The following is a 17953-nucleotide window of genomic DNA, read 5'->3' as shown; positions in this document are numbered from 1 at the left end:
AGACTGAAAGTTAGTCGAAGCCCTGGAACAGGGTACGGTTAAATTGTTCCAGTTTGGGTTATATTGGGTAATGAGAAGGGGAAGACGTAGCACTACCATGGTGCTGAGACATAGGAGTTGTTTGAGAATTAAGGGCATGTGTTTATATGGTACACGAGATTACAGAGGTCCTTTGGGAACTCAAATGCGAATCCGTGGATGGATGGCGACGTTATTTTCGAGGAAAATTGAGAGAATCAGCGTTTGAAGCTGATTACAGGACGATTTAACTGTCACCAACGTACATTTCGCGTAAGGACAAATCCGCAGCTCGTGGTCTAGTGGCTGCCTCTGGATTACAGGGTCCTGGATTAGATTCTCGGCTGGGTTTGGGATTTTCTCTGCCCAGGGACTGGGTGTTTGTGTTGTCCTAATCATTTCACCATAATCATCATTCATGACAGTGGCTACATTGGACTGTGAAAAAATTAGAGTGTGAAAAAATTGGGACTCTGTACGGGCGCTGATGGCCGCGCGGTTGAGCGCCCTACAAACTAAACAGCATCGTCGTCATCATCATCGCGTAAGTACAACGAAAATAAGGTAAGAGAAATTAGGGTTCATATGGAGACATATAGACAGTCGTTTTTCCGTTGCTCTATTTGCGAGTGGAACTAGAAACGAAATGTAATTACATTTTACTGGAGACGTACTGAGTCTCAACATTATCTCCAGTAGGGTTAGAAGCTGAAGTGATGAATTAACATTTGTGGAAAGACCAGGACTTGGTGGATCTCCTGATTACTAGGCAATTTTCTATCCACTAAACAATCGTTGCATTGTGGCTAACACTGTTACATACAATACTCTATCCCAGTGTCCTCTCTAACACCTCAGCCCATCTTGATCTCCACTTCTTTAGTCATCAGTATTGTCGATAAAATTGAGACTCAGTACGTGTCCAGGACAGTGTAATTACACCACCTGATCAACAGAGGTACGGGCAAGGTTTCGTTGTTATGTTCCAATTTGGCGTGCTATACGAATATCGGCGAGCCTTGGCAGCACTGAGGGTTTAAGAAAGGGAAACCGAGATGGTCTGAGGTGTGTTAAGGGAGGCACTGGACTAGGGTATCCCATGCAGCTTTGTTAGCCAGCACACCAGAGTGGTATAGTGAACAGCATATCTGATTTGTAAGTAGGAGACTATAGTTCACGTTCCGGCCTTTGCACAAATTTTAATTCATTACTTCAGCTCCTGTCCTTACCGAAGGAAAGGAAATCACTATTTGTGGTACATGGTACCCTTCGCTACACACTGCATGGTGGCTCGCCAAGTATGTGTGTGGCTGTAGATGTAGATGCTGTCGATGTAGCACTCGCTGCCTCGCCTAGAGCTGGCTGTGACGCGCCTCCTGATGTGAGTCCAGGCTGCTGTGGGCCGGCGGGGTGTTGGCGAGCCTGGCGGGCGCGGCGCTCTTCATGCGCGACCTGTGGCGGACTGCGAGCGAGACGCCCACGGCCACGTCGGTGGCCACCACGCACCACCCGCTGTCCTCCGTGCCGTTCCCCGCCGTCACCGTCTGCCCCATCAACAGGGTCCAGGCCGCCGCCGCCGCCCGCTTCTACTCCTCCTCGTGAGTACACTGTACCTACGAACTCGTCTGAAAGGTCTCGTGTTTCTGTTATGTAACTGTCCCTTCCCTTGTCTCCACGACAAATTCCGCTCCAGCCGCGCGGGATTAGCCGAGCGGTCTAGGCGCTACACTCATGGACTGTGCGGCTGATCCCGGCGGAGGTTCGAATCCTCCCTCGGGCATGGGTGTGTGTGTTTGTCCTCAGGATAATTTAGATTAAGAAGTGTGTAAGCTTAGGGACTGATGACCTCCGCAGTTAAGTCCCATAAGATTTCACACACATTTGAACATTTTTCACAAATTCCGCTCCAGTAGATATACTCGCAGTCTGATGTGTGAAAGGATTCAAACAATATTCCGTATCTGTCCTACAGTGCTGCAAGTGGCGTGTAAGAATGCGGGTGGTGGGGCCACACGTAGCGGCAAGGAGCGGAGTACCACGAGTCGCTCCAACCAATGGCGTCTGTAGCGAGCGCCTCTCGGGGCACATTTATCGCTGATTTTCATAACAGTTCTGTTGGGATGCGCTTTCATGGTGATTCAGTTGAATAGCGTACTTCTCCGACGTACTATCTATTGTTGGATGTTCTCTGTTAGGTCATGATTTACATGTTCATCTTTATTGCAATCTCACGAAAACATCTTACCAGGTTACTGCTTTCAGGATACTATAGTACAGTTCTCGCTCAGAAGTTTTTGTTATTGTAGTTTCACTTAATTTCCACAGAGTGTTCACAGGCTAAGTACCAATTTTTATGTTAATTTGTTACATATTTTTATACTGCCTCATTTTAGCGATTTCAAGGCGGTTTCTCTTTACAGGCTTTATCCGGTAACCAGTGAGAATGGCGCCTATTTGTTATAATTATAGTAAATTCATTTTACTTCGTTTTATCTTTTAAATATGTTTATCAATGTGAATTAGTATTACTTACGGCGATACTCCTCGCTGTTTACGACACGCTGACCCTGCTTCACATGACATACTTCATTTCTTTTGTCCACGTCTTCTTCAATTGAGGACTTGGTAGCCTACAGTGTTAGTTTTTTAGCCTTATTGCCGTTTCAGTTGTGTGATATGCTCTCTCTACACTACCGGCCATTAAAATTGCTACACTACGAAGATGACGTGCTACAGACGCGACATTTAACCGATAGGAAGAAGATGCTGTGATATGCAAATGATTAGCTTTTCAGAGCATTCACACAAGGTTGGCGCCGGTGGCGACACCTACAATGTGTAGACATGAGGAAAGTTTCCAACCGATTTCTCATACACAAACAGCAGTTGGCTGGCGTTGCCTCGTGAAACGTTGTTGTGATGCCTCTTGTAAGGAGGAGAAATGCGTACCATCACGTTTCCGACTTTGATAAAGGTCGGATTGTAGCCTATCGCGATTGCGGTTTATCGTATCGCGACATTGCTGCTCCCGTTGGTCGAGATCCAATGACTGTTAGCAGAATATGGAATCGGTGAGTTCAGGAAGGTAATACGGAACGCCGTGCTGGATCCCAACAGCCTCGCATCACTAGCAGTCGAGATGACCGGCATCTTACCCGCATGGCTGTAACGGATCGTGCAGCCACGTCTCCATCCCTGAGTCAACAGATGGGGACGTTTACAAGACAACAACCATCTGCACGAACAGTTCGACGACGTTTGCAGCAGCATGCACTATCAGCTCGTAGACCATGGCTACGGTTACCCTTGACGCTGCATCACAGACAGGAGCGCCTGCGATGGTGTACTCAAAGACGAACCTGGGTGCATGAATGCCAAAACGTCATTTTTCCGGATGAATCCAGGTTCTGTTTACAGCATCATGATGGTCGCCTCCGTGTTTGGCGACATCGCGATGAACGCACATTGGAAGCGTGTATTCGTCATCGTCATATTGGCGTATCACCCTGCGTGATGGTATGGGGTGCCATTGGTTACACGTCTCGGTCACCTCTTGTTCGCATTGACGGCACTTTGAACTGTGGACCTTACATTTCAGATGTGTTACGACCCGTGGCTCTACCCTTCATTCGATCCCTGCGAAACCCTACATTTCGGCAGGATAATGCACGACGGCATGTTGCAGGTCCTGTACGGGCCTTTCTGGATACAGAAAATGTTCGACTGCTGCCCTGGCCAGCACATTCTCCAAATCTCTCACCAATTGAAAACGTCTGGTCAATGGCGGCCAAGCAACTGGCTCGTCACAATACGCCAGTCACTACTCTTGATGAACTGTGGTATCGTGTTGAAGCTGCAGGGGCAGCTGTACCTGCACACGCCATCCAAGCTCTGTTTGACTCAATGCCCAGGCATGTCAAGGACATTATTACGGCCAGAGGTGGTTGTTCTGGGTACTGATTTATCAGGATCTATGCTTCCAAATTGCGTAAAAATGTAATGACATGTCAGTTCTAGTATAATATATTTGTCCAATGAATACCCGTTTATCATCTGCATTTCTTCTTGGTGTAGCAATTTTAATGGCCAGTAGTGTATATTCGATTCGCTACTCAAATGTTTCCTATATGTCTTTAATTCACATTTCATCTGTTGTTTGACCTTCTTATTGATACTCACTTGCTAAAGAATGGATAAGGATGTCCTGGTTACGCTGTATCAGATTGTCACTATTACTTTTGACTAGTGTATCGCATTGAATTCATGAGTTACTTCTTAACGGTGCATTCACCTACAGGTTACAAGATATCTATGCATATAATACCTGATATGCTTCACTTTTACTTATAGTTTGATGACATTTGTACACTACATTACTTTGATTCTAGTCCTATGGTCTATAGCACTAATGCCTATTTGGTTTATTTAGTCACATTATGTAGTAGTTCAAATGGCTCTGAGCACTATGGGACTTAACATCTGTGGTCATCAGTCCCCTAGATCTTAGAACTACTTAAACTTAACTAACCTAAGGACATCACACACGTCCATGCCCGAGGCAGGATTCGAACCTGCGACTGTAGCGGTCACGTGGTTCCAGACTGAAGCGCCTAGAACCGCACGGCCACACCGGCCGGCTTATGTAGTAGTAACAGCTTTCTTTACGACCTTCGCCAGTTATGAACCACCACAGTTATTTTTCGCCTGTGGTATTAATTTGTTACTTTTCTCTAAGATGTTTATCGTTTCTTACAATTTTACGTTAGGTATTCGGCGCTATTCCATAATAGATCTTTGTCACTTATACCTTCACTTATTTCTAGACAATGAATGTATAGGAATAATGTATGCATTAAATTGACACTACTGTTTTACAGTTATTCTTGTTAGGTGACTGATATGTTATATGTATGCATATTGTGTTGTATGTTCATGCTAATCTTTCATTATAGATAATGAAAGATAATGAAAGATAACCTAAACGTTTCACTTCATTACTGTTTATTTCTCATATATACTCTAATAAGTATTAATTGTTTTGTTCATTTAATACTATGTGTCACATCCTACTTTGTGCTTATCTGCTGTCTTGTAACTTCATTGTACAGGGCTGAAGATGTTGTGATCGGAACATCCAAACTGTTGTTGCCTAATAAAACAATATCAAAATAATGGTTGTTCCTACATCATTCTTATATTTCATCGACCAGCCGCTGTTCCACCCTCCTGAGCTCAGTATGGAGCTACATTCACTGTGAGGCCGTCACGGCCGTCGCGTAGTCCCAATTAGTGAGCGTCATTCTATTGAAGACGGCCGAGTTCCTGCTTTCGTTTACCTTTTAATATAAAAAGAATGTTGCGTGTTTTGCAAAATTTCAGCGCCGCATTCGGCTTCAGCGTAATGTGTATCTTGTACTGCTTGTTGTTTTGAAAGAAATATCATCATATTTTTGCAACAGTTCATTTAACTTTCCATTCGTATCATCAACTCAAATTCGATTCGCTCCTTCCTGAATTTTGAAGCCCAAAGCACTGAAAAGATCCAGTCCTAGTTCATTAGTTGCTCCTTTTGAATCCATAACTATGAATGTAGCCTGTTTCGTAGGTTGTTTATAAATAACATCTGCCTTTGACTGGAATCTTCTGGTTGCTGTAAGCAAACAGCGAAATTTTAAAGTCTGTTAATTCAGGCGGTCCTAATTTTCGGTACTCCTTTAGGTTAACGATTGAGCTTGACGATCTTATGACAATTTCAAAACTGATTTCCGCTTTGTTAACTCGAACAGTTACGGACAACGAATTATTACTGACAGAAAAGATAGCATTCACGTGAAGTTCCCCATGTGAAAGTTTTTGAAATTCGACATGTGTACTATGAGCATTACCCGACTTCTTGTTGCTAAACGGTATTTTTGAGAGTCCGATTTTTTTTTTTTCACACCTCAATTTTGTCCGGTCTTTTTACGGTAATTACAACTTGCGTTCCGGTAGAAACAACTGTCTCTTTTTCAGTTTATGCCACAGCGTGAACAAGATTGTAATTTAGCAGTCCTGAACATGTTAACTGACTGTTTCAAGCGAGTAACACGCCCGTCCTTTGTTTTACGGATTTGGTCACCCTCGTCTCTAGACTGTGCCGATCGTTGGCGCGTAGTGAGTCCTCGCACTGTAACGCTTTAACAGACAGGCACATTTGTTCGTATTCTCAAATCAATGATAGACAGTCTTGTACATACAGGTCTGTTAGACTAAGCAGATCCTTTAATTTATCGTCAGGTATGGGGAGTGCATGATAAGTATGTCACCAAGCAGTGAATCTGCGTAAGGTACCTCACATTGGTTATTTTCACAAGGAAATTTACATTCCCTAGTCGAGCTCTTTATTTGTGTAATCCACTCTTTAATCTGGCTTCTTGAAAAATTAAAAAAAAGTCTATGTCTGACAACAGTAAAATGTACTTGTCACACGAAATAATTCTCGAGAGCGTGCTTAGTGACAGAATAAGGTAGAGTCATAGGTTCAAAGATAGGTAACAAGTTCTGGAGAAGTTGGCATACAATGCGGCCCGAGTAGGCTAGTAAGAATTATTGCCTTTCCATATCACACGATATCTGAAGCCTGAGGAAGTGCTGCTTCAGAAGCTCTATACAGGGTGAAGAAAAACAGCCGCACTTGGACGTCGGCATGCTGTTACTCACACAGATTCAAGACAAAAGTTTCTCTAGCAAAATTAGATCGGTTGCATTTTGAAAACACATGTTTGAAAACAAGGAGCTGGCAACACTATAACGTCATGCAGCGCATCGGAATATAGAGAGGAACATGTATCACCCAATATTAGGGTACTTGCCGCCGAAGCTCACTGAGTAGACTGCTGGAACATCAAACCCGAATCCAACATTTAGCTAGAGTTGGAATTCTCTTCAGGTTGCTCTCCTATTTATTAGACATTCCTTCCCTAGTTCTATCCATTTATAAGCAGGATATAAGCTTATCACACGAAAATAGCCTATCACTTGACAGTGGGATCCGTTAAACTACTCCATTTGTCTGCAAACCGTGCGGTACATAAAAATAACTCGTCCTGTCGAGTCCATGTAGGGGCGGTTTTCCGTTGGAATACCCCAACGAGGAATACGATATGCTTTTGGTGCTGGGTGCATCCCATAACCAAGCTGCTGGTGCAACTCGTGCGTAAGCTGCACGATACTCTCGAAGGAGCCTTTCCGATAAGAATGTTTTTCCTCGCCTGGAGCAAGGCCTTCGGGAAACCGATAATTTTCGTCGACAAATAACAGACAGCGACACTCCAAGGACTAGATGTACTCCGCAGAAGGGGACGCGACTTTTGAAACCGTTCCCCAGTCGCCTCGGCAAAGTACCCGTGATATTGCAAGGCTGTTTCAGATGTTTCGAAGACTGGGTGTTGAAGTTTTGCGAGACGAATAATCACATCCATATCATTACGCGTTAACTCAATATCAGCGACCGGAAGATCTCATTCCATGAGTACAGTTTTGTGACTAGCTTTTGCACCAGTTGGAAAATAACGAACATTTTATAAACAACATCATATGTACTGTCGAACCTAGCTTCACTGGTGAAGGTATTTCCAATCTCCACAACAGCCGTTATTGACCAGAACACAAGCAACATGTTACCAGTGAACTTGGCTTTCAGGCACGCTTTGGCATAAACCTGTGGGCTGGAATCATGGTAGGAGTGCTTTCGGGCCCTTACATATTGATCGACAAGTTGAATACGCCCCTGTATCATATGTTTCTTTGCAGTACTTTGCCTGACACATTAAAAAACTTTCGACCTGGTGTTCGGCGACAGCTATGTTTTCAGCATGATGGTACACCGCCACACGTTTGGAATGAATGGTCCAGATAAATGGAATGGTCGTGGAGGGCCAATAATTGGTCCCCAGGTTTCCCGGACCTTAATACATTATATCTTTATTTGCAGCCACACTTAAAGAAACAAGTTTATGGTTCTCCATCCCTGGACGTTCACGACCTAATAGCTCGCGTGCATGCCGCTTCGGCAATGGTGGATGGAGATGTGTTGCGTATGGTCCAGCAACGTATAGTCCAGCGAGCGGTGGCGAAGTGTTTGCCAGTGCAAGGTGGTCGCTTTAAGCATCACCTCTAAAGTGAACGCGCTCGTACATATACGTACCAGCTCTGCAAAGGTAAGCCTGCAGGTCAAACGTACAGAATAGAATTATGGTGCGTAGCATAATGTGTAATCTAGTGCAGTCTAACTCTAGTGATTTTTGCACCTCACTAAATACATACGATGTTACTATAGCCACTATTATTTTCTATTGGCTTTATTTGCAAAGGAAGGCAGAAACTGGAATACTTCCGACTTGTAATTGATGAGGGTGGGTGCAAGAGCTGCTCTGAGATAAAGAGGTTGGCACAAGAAAAGAATTCGTGGTGGGCTACATCAAAAGCGTCCAAAACTGATGGTTCGAAAAAAAAAGAAAGAAAAAGAAAAAGGAAAGAAAAGAAGGAAGAAACGTTATAAATTTGTCAGAATTGTCCCTGATACACACACACGCACACACACACTTACAGTTACATATATACACAAATTGTATTATGTCAATTCCGCAGCTTGTTTTAAATAATAAAAATTCAGGAGAGATGGGTTCAAACTGGTATAACAGAGAAAACCGCGTTGATTAGCCACTGCATTAGTTAAGTGTGGCGCTGTAACCTCCAGCCAAAAACCTTAGAAAGGAAAGAGACAAAAGACAAGTTTTTATATTTCTTCGACGCTGTTATCGTTATCATCTTCTTTCGGATTCACCTGTACGAGATTCGCCAAGGTCGGATATTTGGTTCAACTGACCGGTGTCTCACTGCCAAACACTTTTTCCCACAGTTACTCGTTTCTCTTCTGGCACAGCCAGATACAAGACTGAAGTTCTGTACTAGGTACTCTGTACTCTTTGAAAAGGCGAATCCTTCAGAAACGATTCATGAAATAGAGTAAGCAGCCAATAAAATCTCTTGCGACCATCCGGCAACGTAAAATGTAATAAAATCACGATACTTATCTATAAAATAAGTACAAGTTACGTGTAGAGAACATTCTTTAAAAAAATATCTTGATACAGACTTGGTATAAAACTTTGGTATGACTAATCATCTCTAAAACACAACTCTTTTCATGAATTCAGAAACTCTTCGTTCCTCACAGACAATTCGGAATAACACTGGCACTGCAACATCATATTTATCTGCCGATGCTGGGCTAGCGACCTTCAAGTACGAGTCTTCCCTGTGCGAGAATATACTAGGGTGAGTCAAATGAAAACCTTTAATTTGCGATAACAAATAGAAATTTCACGCCGTTATCCTGTAAATTGGTAAGCGTGCTACAAACAGCGTGCAGAATGGCCTGTAGGCGGCAGCGTAGTGCAGATGCACTCATACCGTCGCAGTATCAGTATAAAGATGGCCGCCCCACTTGCGACTTGCACCATGGAAGAACATCGTTCTGTTATTCGGTTTTTGAGTAGTGAAGATGTGAAACCTACTGAAATTCATAGACGAATGAAGTTTCAGCACGGTGATGCATGTTTGTCACAGCAGCAAGTCTACGAATGGAGTGCAAAGTTCGCAAATGGTGTGACTTCACTGGAAGATGCTCCTCGTCCAGGTCAGACACAACGGGTTGTAACTCCACAGAACATTGCAACTGCTGAAGCCATAGTGAAGGAAAACCGCTAAGTGGCACTGAATGACATATTAGCATGTTTACAGATTAGTCATGGCTCAGCACACCACATAGCGCATGATGTGCTCCAGTTTCACAAAGTGTTTGCTAGATGGGTGCCACGGCAGCTTACTCCTCAAATGAGAGAAAGACGTGTTGATGCTTGTGAGGACTTCTTTGGCGCTTTGAACGAGAAGGTGATGGTTTCCTTGCAAGAATCGTTGCTGGGGACGAAACCTGGATTCACTTCTACCAACCGGAAACGAAGAGAAGCGAGCAAGGTTCAAATGGTTCAAATGGCTCTGAGCACTAAGGGACTTAACATCTGTGGTCATCAGTCCCCTAGAACTTAGAACAACTTAAACCTAACTAACCTAAGGACATCACACACATCCATGCCCGAGGCAGGACTCAAACCTGCGACCGTAGCGGTCACGCGGTTCCAGACTGAAGCGCCTAGAACCGCAAGGCCACACCAGCCGGCAGCGAGCAAGGAATGGCGCCATTCCTCATCACCAAAACCAAAGAAGTTTCGAACAGAACCATCAACAGGCACGAAAAAGGCGTCATTTTGGAGCATTACATGCCTAGAGGGACCACCGTCACCAGTGCATCACACACAGGTCTCCTAAAAAATCATCTGCGGCCTGCAATCAAATCAAAGCGACGTGGATTGCTGTCAGCAGGTGTCCTTTTGCAACATGACAATGCAAGGCCCCACACTGCCCGTACAACAGTTGAGTGTCTTCCTCATCCACCATACTCACCAGACCCTGCCCCATGCGATTTCCAAACTTTTTTTTTTTTTTTTTTTTTTTTTTTTTTTTTTTTTTTTTTTTTCGTCAGTCTACTGACTGGTTTGATGCGGCCCGCCACGAATTCCTTTCCTGTGCTAACCTCTTCATCTCAGAGTAGCACTTGCAACCTACGTCCTCAATTACACCTCCCTCTAGTACCATGGAAGTCATTCCCTCACGTCTTAGCAGATGTCCTATCATCCTGTTCCTTCTCCTTATCAGTGTTTTCCACATATTCCTTTCCTCTCCGATTCTGCGTAGAACCTCCTCATTCCTTACATTATCAGTCCACCTAATTTTCAACATTCCTCTATAGCACCATATCTCAAATGCTTCCATTCTCTTCTGTTCCGGTTTTCCCACAGTCCATGTTTCACTACCATACAATGTTGTACTCCAGACGCACATCCTCAGAAATTTCTTCCTCAAATTAAGACCGGTATTTGATATTAGTAGACTTCTATTGGCCAGAAATGCCGTTTTTGCCATAGCGAGTCTGCTTTTGACGTCCTCCTTGCTTCGTCCGTCATTGGTTATTTTACTGCCTAGGTAGCAGAATTCCTTAACTTCATTGACTTCGTGACCATCAATCCTAATGTTAAGTTTCTCGCTGTTCTCATTTCTACTACTTCTCATTACCTTCGTCTTTCTCCGATTTACTCTCAAACCATACTGTGTACTCATTAGAGTGTTCATTCCGTTCAGCAGCTCATTTAATTCTTCTTCACTTTCACTCAGGATAGCAATGCCATCAACGAATCGTATCATTGATATCCTTTCACCTTGTATTTTAATTACACTCCTGAACCTTTCTTTTATTTCCATCATTGCTTCCTCGACGTACAGATTGAAGAGTAGGGGCGAAAGGCTACAGCCTTGTCTTACACCCTTCTTAAAACGAGCACTTCGTTCTTGGTCGTCCACTCTTATTATTCCCTCTTGGTTGTTGTACATATTGTATATGACCCGTCTCTCCCTATAGCTTACCCCCACTTTTTTCAGAATCTCGAACAGCTTGCACCATTTTATATTGTTGAACGCTTTTTCCAGGTCGACAAATCCCATGAAAGTATCTTGATTTTTCTTTAGAATTGCTTCCATTATTAGCCGTAACGTCAGAATTGCCTCTCTCGTCCCTTTACTTTTCCTAAAGCCAAACTGATCGTCACCTAGCGCATTCTCAATTTTCTTTTCCATTCTTCTGTATATTATTCTTGTAAGCAGCTTCGATGCATGAGCTGTTAAGCTGATTGTGCGATAATTCTCGCACTTGTCAGCTCTTGCCGTCTTCGGAATTGTGTGGATGATGTTTTTCCGAAAGTCAGATGGTATATCGCCAGACTCATATATTCTACACACCAACGTGAATAGTCGTTTTGTTGCCACTTCCCCCAATGATTTTAGAAATTCTGATGGAATGTTATCTATCCCTTCTGCCTTATTTGACCGTAAGTCATCCAAAACTCTTTTAAATTCCGATTCTAATACTGGATCCCCTATCTCTTCTAAATCGACTCCTGTTTCTTCTTCTATCACATCAGACAAATCTTCACCCTCATAGAGACTTTCAATGTATTCTTTCCACCTATCTGCTATCTCCTCTGCATTTAACAGTGGAATTCCCGTTGCACTCTTAATGTTACCACCGTTGCTTTTAATGTCACCAAAGGTTGTTTTGACTTTCCTGTATGCTGAGCCTGTCCTTCCAACAATCGTATCTTTTTCGATGTCTTCACATTTTTCCTGCAGCCATTTCGTCTTAGTTTCCCAGCACTTCCTATTTATTTCATTCCTCAGCGACTTGTATTTCTGTATTCCTGATTTTCCCGGAACATGTTTGTACTTCCTCCTTTCATCAATCAACTGAAGTATTTCTTCTGTTACCCATGGTTTCTTCAGAGCTACCTTCTTTGTACCTATGTTTTCCTTCCCAACTTCTGTGATGGCCCTTTTTAGAGATGTCCATTCCTCTTCAACTGTACTGCCTACTGCGCTATTCCTTATTACTGTATCTACAGCGTTAGAGAACTTCAAACGTATCTCGTCACTCCTTAGTACTTCCGTATCCTACTTCTTTGCGTATTGATTCTTCCTGACTAATGTCTTGAACTTCAGCCTATTCTTCATCACTACTATATTGCGATCTGAGTCTATATCTGCTCCTGGGTACGTCTTACAATCCAGTATCTGATTTCGGAATCTCTGTCTGACCATGATGTAATCTAATTGAAATCTTCCCGTATCTCCCGGCCTTTTCCAAGTATACCTCCTCCTCTTGTGATTCTTGAACAGGGTATTCGCTATTACTAGCTGAAACTTGTTACAGAACTCAATTAGTCTTTCTCCTCTTTCATTCCTTGTCCCAAGCCCATATTCTCCTGTAACCTTTTCTTCTACTTCTTCCCCTACAACTGCATTCCAGTCGCCCATGACTATTAGATTTTCGTTCACCTTTACGTACTGCATTACCCTATCAATATCCTCATACACTTTCTTTATCTGTTCATCTCCAGCTTGCGACGTCGGCATGTATACCTGAACTATCGTTGTCGGTGTAGGTCTGCTGTCGATTCTGGTTAGAACAACCCGGTCACTGAACTGTTCACAGTAACACACCCTCTGCCCTACCTTCCTATTCATAACGAATCCTACACCTGTTATACCATTTTCTGCTGCTGTTGATATTACCCGATACTCATCTGACCAGAAATCCTTGTCTTCCTTCCACTTCACTTCACTGACCCCTACTGTATCTAGATTGAGCCTTTGCATTTCCCTTTTCAGATTTTCTAAATTCCCTATCACGTACAAGCTTCTGACATTCCACGCCCCGACTCGTAGAACGCTATCCTTTCGTAGATTATTCAGTCTTTTTCTCATGGTAACCTCCCCCTTGGCAGTCCCCTCCCGGAGATCCGAATGGGGACTATTCCGGAATCTTTTGCCAATGGAGAGATCATCATGACCCTTGTTCAATTACAGGCCACATGTCCTGTGGATACACGTTACGTGTCTTTAATGCAGTGGTTTCCATTGCCTTCTGCGTCCTCATGTCGTTGATCATTGCTGATTCTTCCGCCTTTAGGGGCAATTTCCCACCCCTAGGACAAGAGAATGCCCTGAACCTCTATTCGCTCCTCCGCCCTCTTTGACAAGGCCGTTGGCAGAATGAGGCTGACTTCTTATGCCGGAAGTCTTCGGCCGCCAAAGCTGATTATTTATCAAAATTTAGGCAGTGGCGGGGATCGGACTCGGGATCGAATATGTTTTTTGATTATGAATCAAAGACGCTACCCCTAGACCACGGGTACATATGTTTGGACCACTCAAAGACGCAATGGGAAGAAAGAAGTTCCGTTCTGATGAAGAGGTACGCCACGCATTGCATGAGTGGTTGCGTGGACTACCAAAAGAATTTTTTTTTTCTAAAGGAATTTATGCACTTTGTAAGCGCTGGAGGATTTGCAACGAGCGTGGGGGAGATTATGTTGAAAAGTGATACAGGTTTGTACCACTTCGCACAATAAATAATATTTACAAAATATTTAAGGTTTTCATTTGACTCGCCCTCGTACATAATGAATGTATGAGTACAGGTTGCAGACACAAGGCTGACATCGTATGTATGTCTGGCTCTGGCCATGAGTCGTGCTCGGATATCCTAACGGTAAGACGACTGCCGCAATAAGCGGGATTACTGCTGATGATATTCCATATTTGCATCTGCGATTATATTCCATGTATTTCGTAACGGCTTTAGTCGCTGCCGTGTCTCCTTTTTGCCCATGCACGCATGTTCAAAGGAGTATTGCCTCGTAATTTGGAGTAACAAAGGCACTGCAATATCGCATTTATCAGCTGACAACGAGCACGCGACTTTAAATTGAAATGTCTCTCCTGTACGGGAATACACATGATGGATGTACGAGTACGAGTTGTAGACACGTGCGTGACTACATATGGAAGTTTGGTCTGGCCGTGAGTCGTACTCGGATAGCGTAAAGGTAAGGCGGCTGCTCGCAATAAGCGGGAAATCCGGCTTTGAGTCCCGGTTTGGCACAAATGTTCAGTGTCATCATTCCATTATACAGCTCATGTAGCTCTGATAGTCGTCGTATGACGGGCCACAGTCATGGTGGTATCCCACCGCTGCCCGGATCCTCTTCATACACGTCTTCGGACTGGAATCTCACTGGCTGGAGTAGAATTGTCTTCGGAGGTGAGTCCCGCTTCGAACACAGGCACGATGACCACCCTGGACAGTGGTGGCATACCAGCCTGACTCGCCCACCATACAGCCCGACAACCAGGTGTGATGGCACGGGATCCAGTTCATTTCATAGCTGGACCACTTTGGTTGTCATCCGCAGCACACTGACAGCACAGCAGTACCTCGACGAAACTCTGTACCTGATCTGTTACCTTCGTGGCAAGCCATCCTGGGCTTACATTTCAGGAAGAAAATGCCTGCCCGCACACTGTGAAAGTTTATATTCCTTGTCTTTGTGTTTTCCAAAACATAGTTTAGCCAGCAAGATATCTCCTCGATTGAGATGGTTTGGAGCATTATGGACAGAACCCTCTAACCAGTAGGGATTTTGACGATCTAACGCGCCAGTTGGACTCAATTTGACATGGTGTTCCGCGGGTGGACGTCCAACAACTCTATCATTCAATGCCAAGGCAAATAATTGCTCGCTTAAGGAATCAACGTATTATTGTCTTGCTCAATTTTTGAAGCTCTTTCAGTTGTATAAATCATCCAATTTTTGTGAAAATATGATAATTTGTTTGTCTTTATCCGTACATCATATCTACCGATTTCCGTCCCATTCGCACAATTCCTTCGAGTGTGTCGTTGTTTCGCTTTTTTTTTATTTCTGTGGATTGTTTATGCCTGTGGTCCAAGCTAATGCCCCCGTTTCACTGCCATCATCTTGTACAGATTCAGCTGTGTAACGATCCCCGCTGTTTTCAGTGTCCTTTGAATTGTTCCACTCTTTGCCTGGTAGCTTCCTAAATTATTATTATATCTCTGTAGTAATTATATGAGATATTACATTCCAAATAAATAAAATGTTGAATTGTTTTAAAAGTCTCTCGTTCAAAATAATCTTTGCAGTTATAGGTGTTTAACCTAGAATGCCACGGTTACTGATTTGAGACAGAAATTTTAACGAGGCTATTAATCTTCCCGATCGGCAAACAAGAAGATACTTAACACCGTTCCTGCTAATTTCATCTAATGATCGATCCTATTAGCAATGTTTAGCTTCTTCTTGTCCGTCGATCGGAAGTACTCATTAGCGTCGTTAACATTATTACGTTCTACGGCTACTGACCTTTCCACTCTAGGCGTATGAGATGATTCACCCAGGGCTGCAGGATTGTGATTGCTTCTACAGGTACAGGCTGTTGTGGTTTCATTAACTACAGCCGCCTCAGTACCAACACTGATCTTCGAATGCCCTACCTGATGTCTTCATTCTCTTACCTCGGCTAAACTCGTTTTCGCTGGAATGAGCGATGACTTTGTCTTTCCCAGTGGCTTTTCTGACGGAGAATTGTCCAGAGGTGTTGAAAATCACTCTACAGGCTATCAGGATCTACGACTACGCGTTCTCGGTGAATCAGAGAGCACAGTACACTATAACGTTGTGCAGGTTGGTAACAACAAGTAAATATAAATTCCTGTCAGTAGGTTTGCGATACCAGATTGTCCCAGTGTTCCTTCAGCTTTACTTTGTATCGTGATTCTCGACCTTCATGATAACCTGAAAGCCGGCCGCGGTGGTCTCGCGGTTCTAGGCGCGCAGTCCGGAACCGCGCGACTGCTACGGTCGCAGGTTCGAATCCTGCCTCGGGCATGGATGTGTGTGATGTCCTTAGGTTAGTTAGGTTTAAGTAGTTCTAAGTTCTAGGGGACTGATGACCACAGCTGTTATGTCCCATAGTGATCAGAGCCATTTGAACCATTTGATAACCTGAACATTCGGATGAAGAAATTTTACATGCAGACGAAACATGGTCGACTTTTTTCGGTTCCAGGAGGCCATACTACAAACATGTCGTTTAGACACCGCTGAAAGTCAAGTTTTAACGATGGTGACTGTAGTAATTTTTTTATTCAAAATCCTCCATAAGATCATTGGCCAACACAGAGAAGAGGGCTTCCAATTACCATGTTCTAAGTATTTGTGACTGAATAAAAAGTAAGTTGAAGTTGGAACATGTTTTAGAAGCGCTGTAATGTCTTCCTCAAACTTGCTGCCTCTGAATGTAAGAGGATCCTCTAAAAGAATTTTTGTAAATAACAATAAAATGTCAAAACTACGAGATCTGATGGCTCAGGCGAGCGTTTTCAGGTTTAAATGGTTCAAATGGGTCTACGTACTATGAGACTTAACATCTGAGGCCATCAGTCACCTAGACTTAGAACTATTTAAACCTAACTGACCTAAGGACATAGCACACATCCCTGCTCGAGGCAGGATGATCCGAAACTGCGAGCGTAGCAGCAGCGCGGTTCCGGGAGGAAGCGCCTAGAACCGCTCGGCCACAGCTGCCGGAGCGTTTTCAGGCGACCTCTAAATTACTCATAGTTACAAATATGGTGGTCAAATTTGCGTACGAGTGGTCAGAGAAATATATAAGATATTTAGCTACGACATAGGTAAGCGCATATACGCCACGTATAATGGGGTGAAGGGGACACTCAAAGTTGTGGATTTTTGTTAGGCCACAATGTTATAGAGAACGAGCAACCAGCTGGAGCGAATTCTTAATGGGTCTAGGTGGAAGAGAACTCTTGTTGAAGATGTCCAGGATTTTCTTCTAACCTGTCTTGTCGAGTAGCTGTTTAAATGGAGATGTAGAGGTACGCGAATTAGAGGTTCCTCCCGGAACCGCGCTGCTGCTACGGTCGCAGTTTCGGATCATCCTGCCTCGAGCAGGGATGTGTGCGATGTCCTTAGGTCAGTTAGGTTTAAATAGTTCTAAGTCTAGGTGACTGATGGCCTCAGATGTTAAGTCTCAGTACGTAGACCCATTTGAACCATTTGAACCTGAAAGATACTTTCGTTCTCCTTGTAGGTGGGTAATATGCCAATATCTTGTTTTCTCTAAAACTCTCAGACAGTAGTCCTTTCTGGTGGCACTGTATTGAAACAGATGGAAACAGAGAAATGTAATGCGGCAAGTGTTCTGGCTACTTTATTGCTTGGCATCACTTGGGGGCTTCGATATCTGCTGTTTTACTTTACTGACAACATTTATGATGGAAGCTGTCATGGGTCTAAGTGCGAAGCTTAGGCCCAGGATATAAAATAAAGAAATGAGGAGAGACATGTAACCGCTCGGTACCAGGTCTACCATCTGCAAAGCTTCAAAATGAAAACTGTGT

General features: G+C 43.7%; 1 protein-coding gene across 1 annotated transcript in view; it reads left to right on the top strand.

Moving 5' to 3' along the window:
* Window positions 1–17953, top strand: part of LOC126448373 (sodium channel protein Nach-like) — a 117658-nt gene that overhangs the window by 24448 nt on the left and 75257 nt on the right. Inside the window, exon 2 of the mRNA XM_050090996.1 lies at window positions 1410–1616. Coding sequence (XP_049946953.1) covers window positions 1410–1616 — 207 coding nt within the window. The remainder of the gene's footprint in view (window positions 1–1409; window positions 1617–17953) is intronic.

The sequence above is a fragment of the Schistocerca serialis genome, chromosome 1 (assembly GCF_023864345.2).
Source record: "Schistocerca serialis cubense isolate TAMUIC-IGC-003099 chromosome 1, iqSchSeri2.2, whole genome shotgun sequence".
NCBI classification, from domain to species: domain Eukaryota; kingdom Metazoa; phylum Arthropoda; class Insecta; order Orthoptera; family Acrididae; genus Schistocerca; species Schistocerca serialis.
This window is presented reverse-complemented; position numbering and strand designations above follow the sequence as displayed.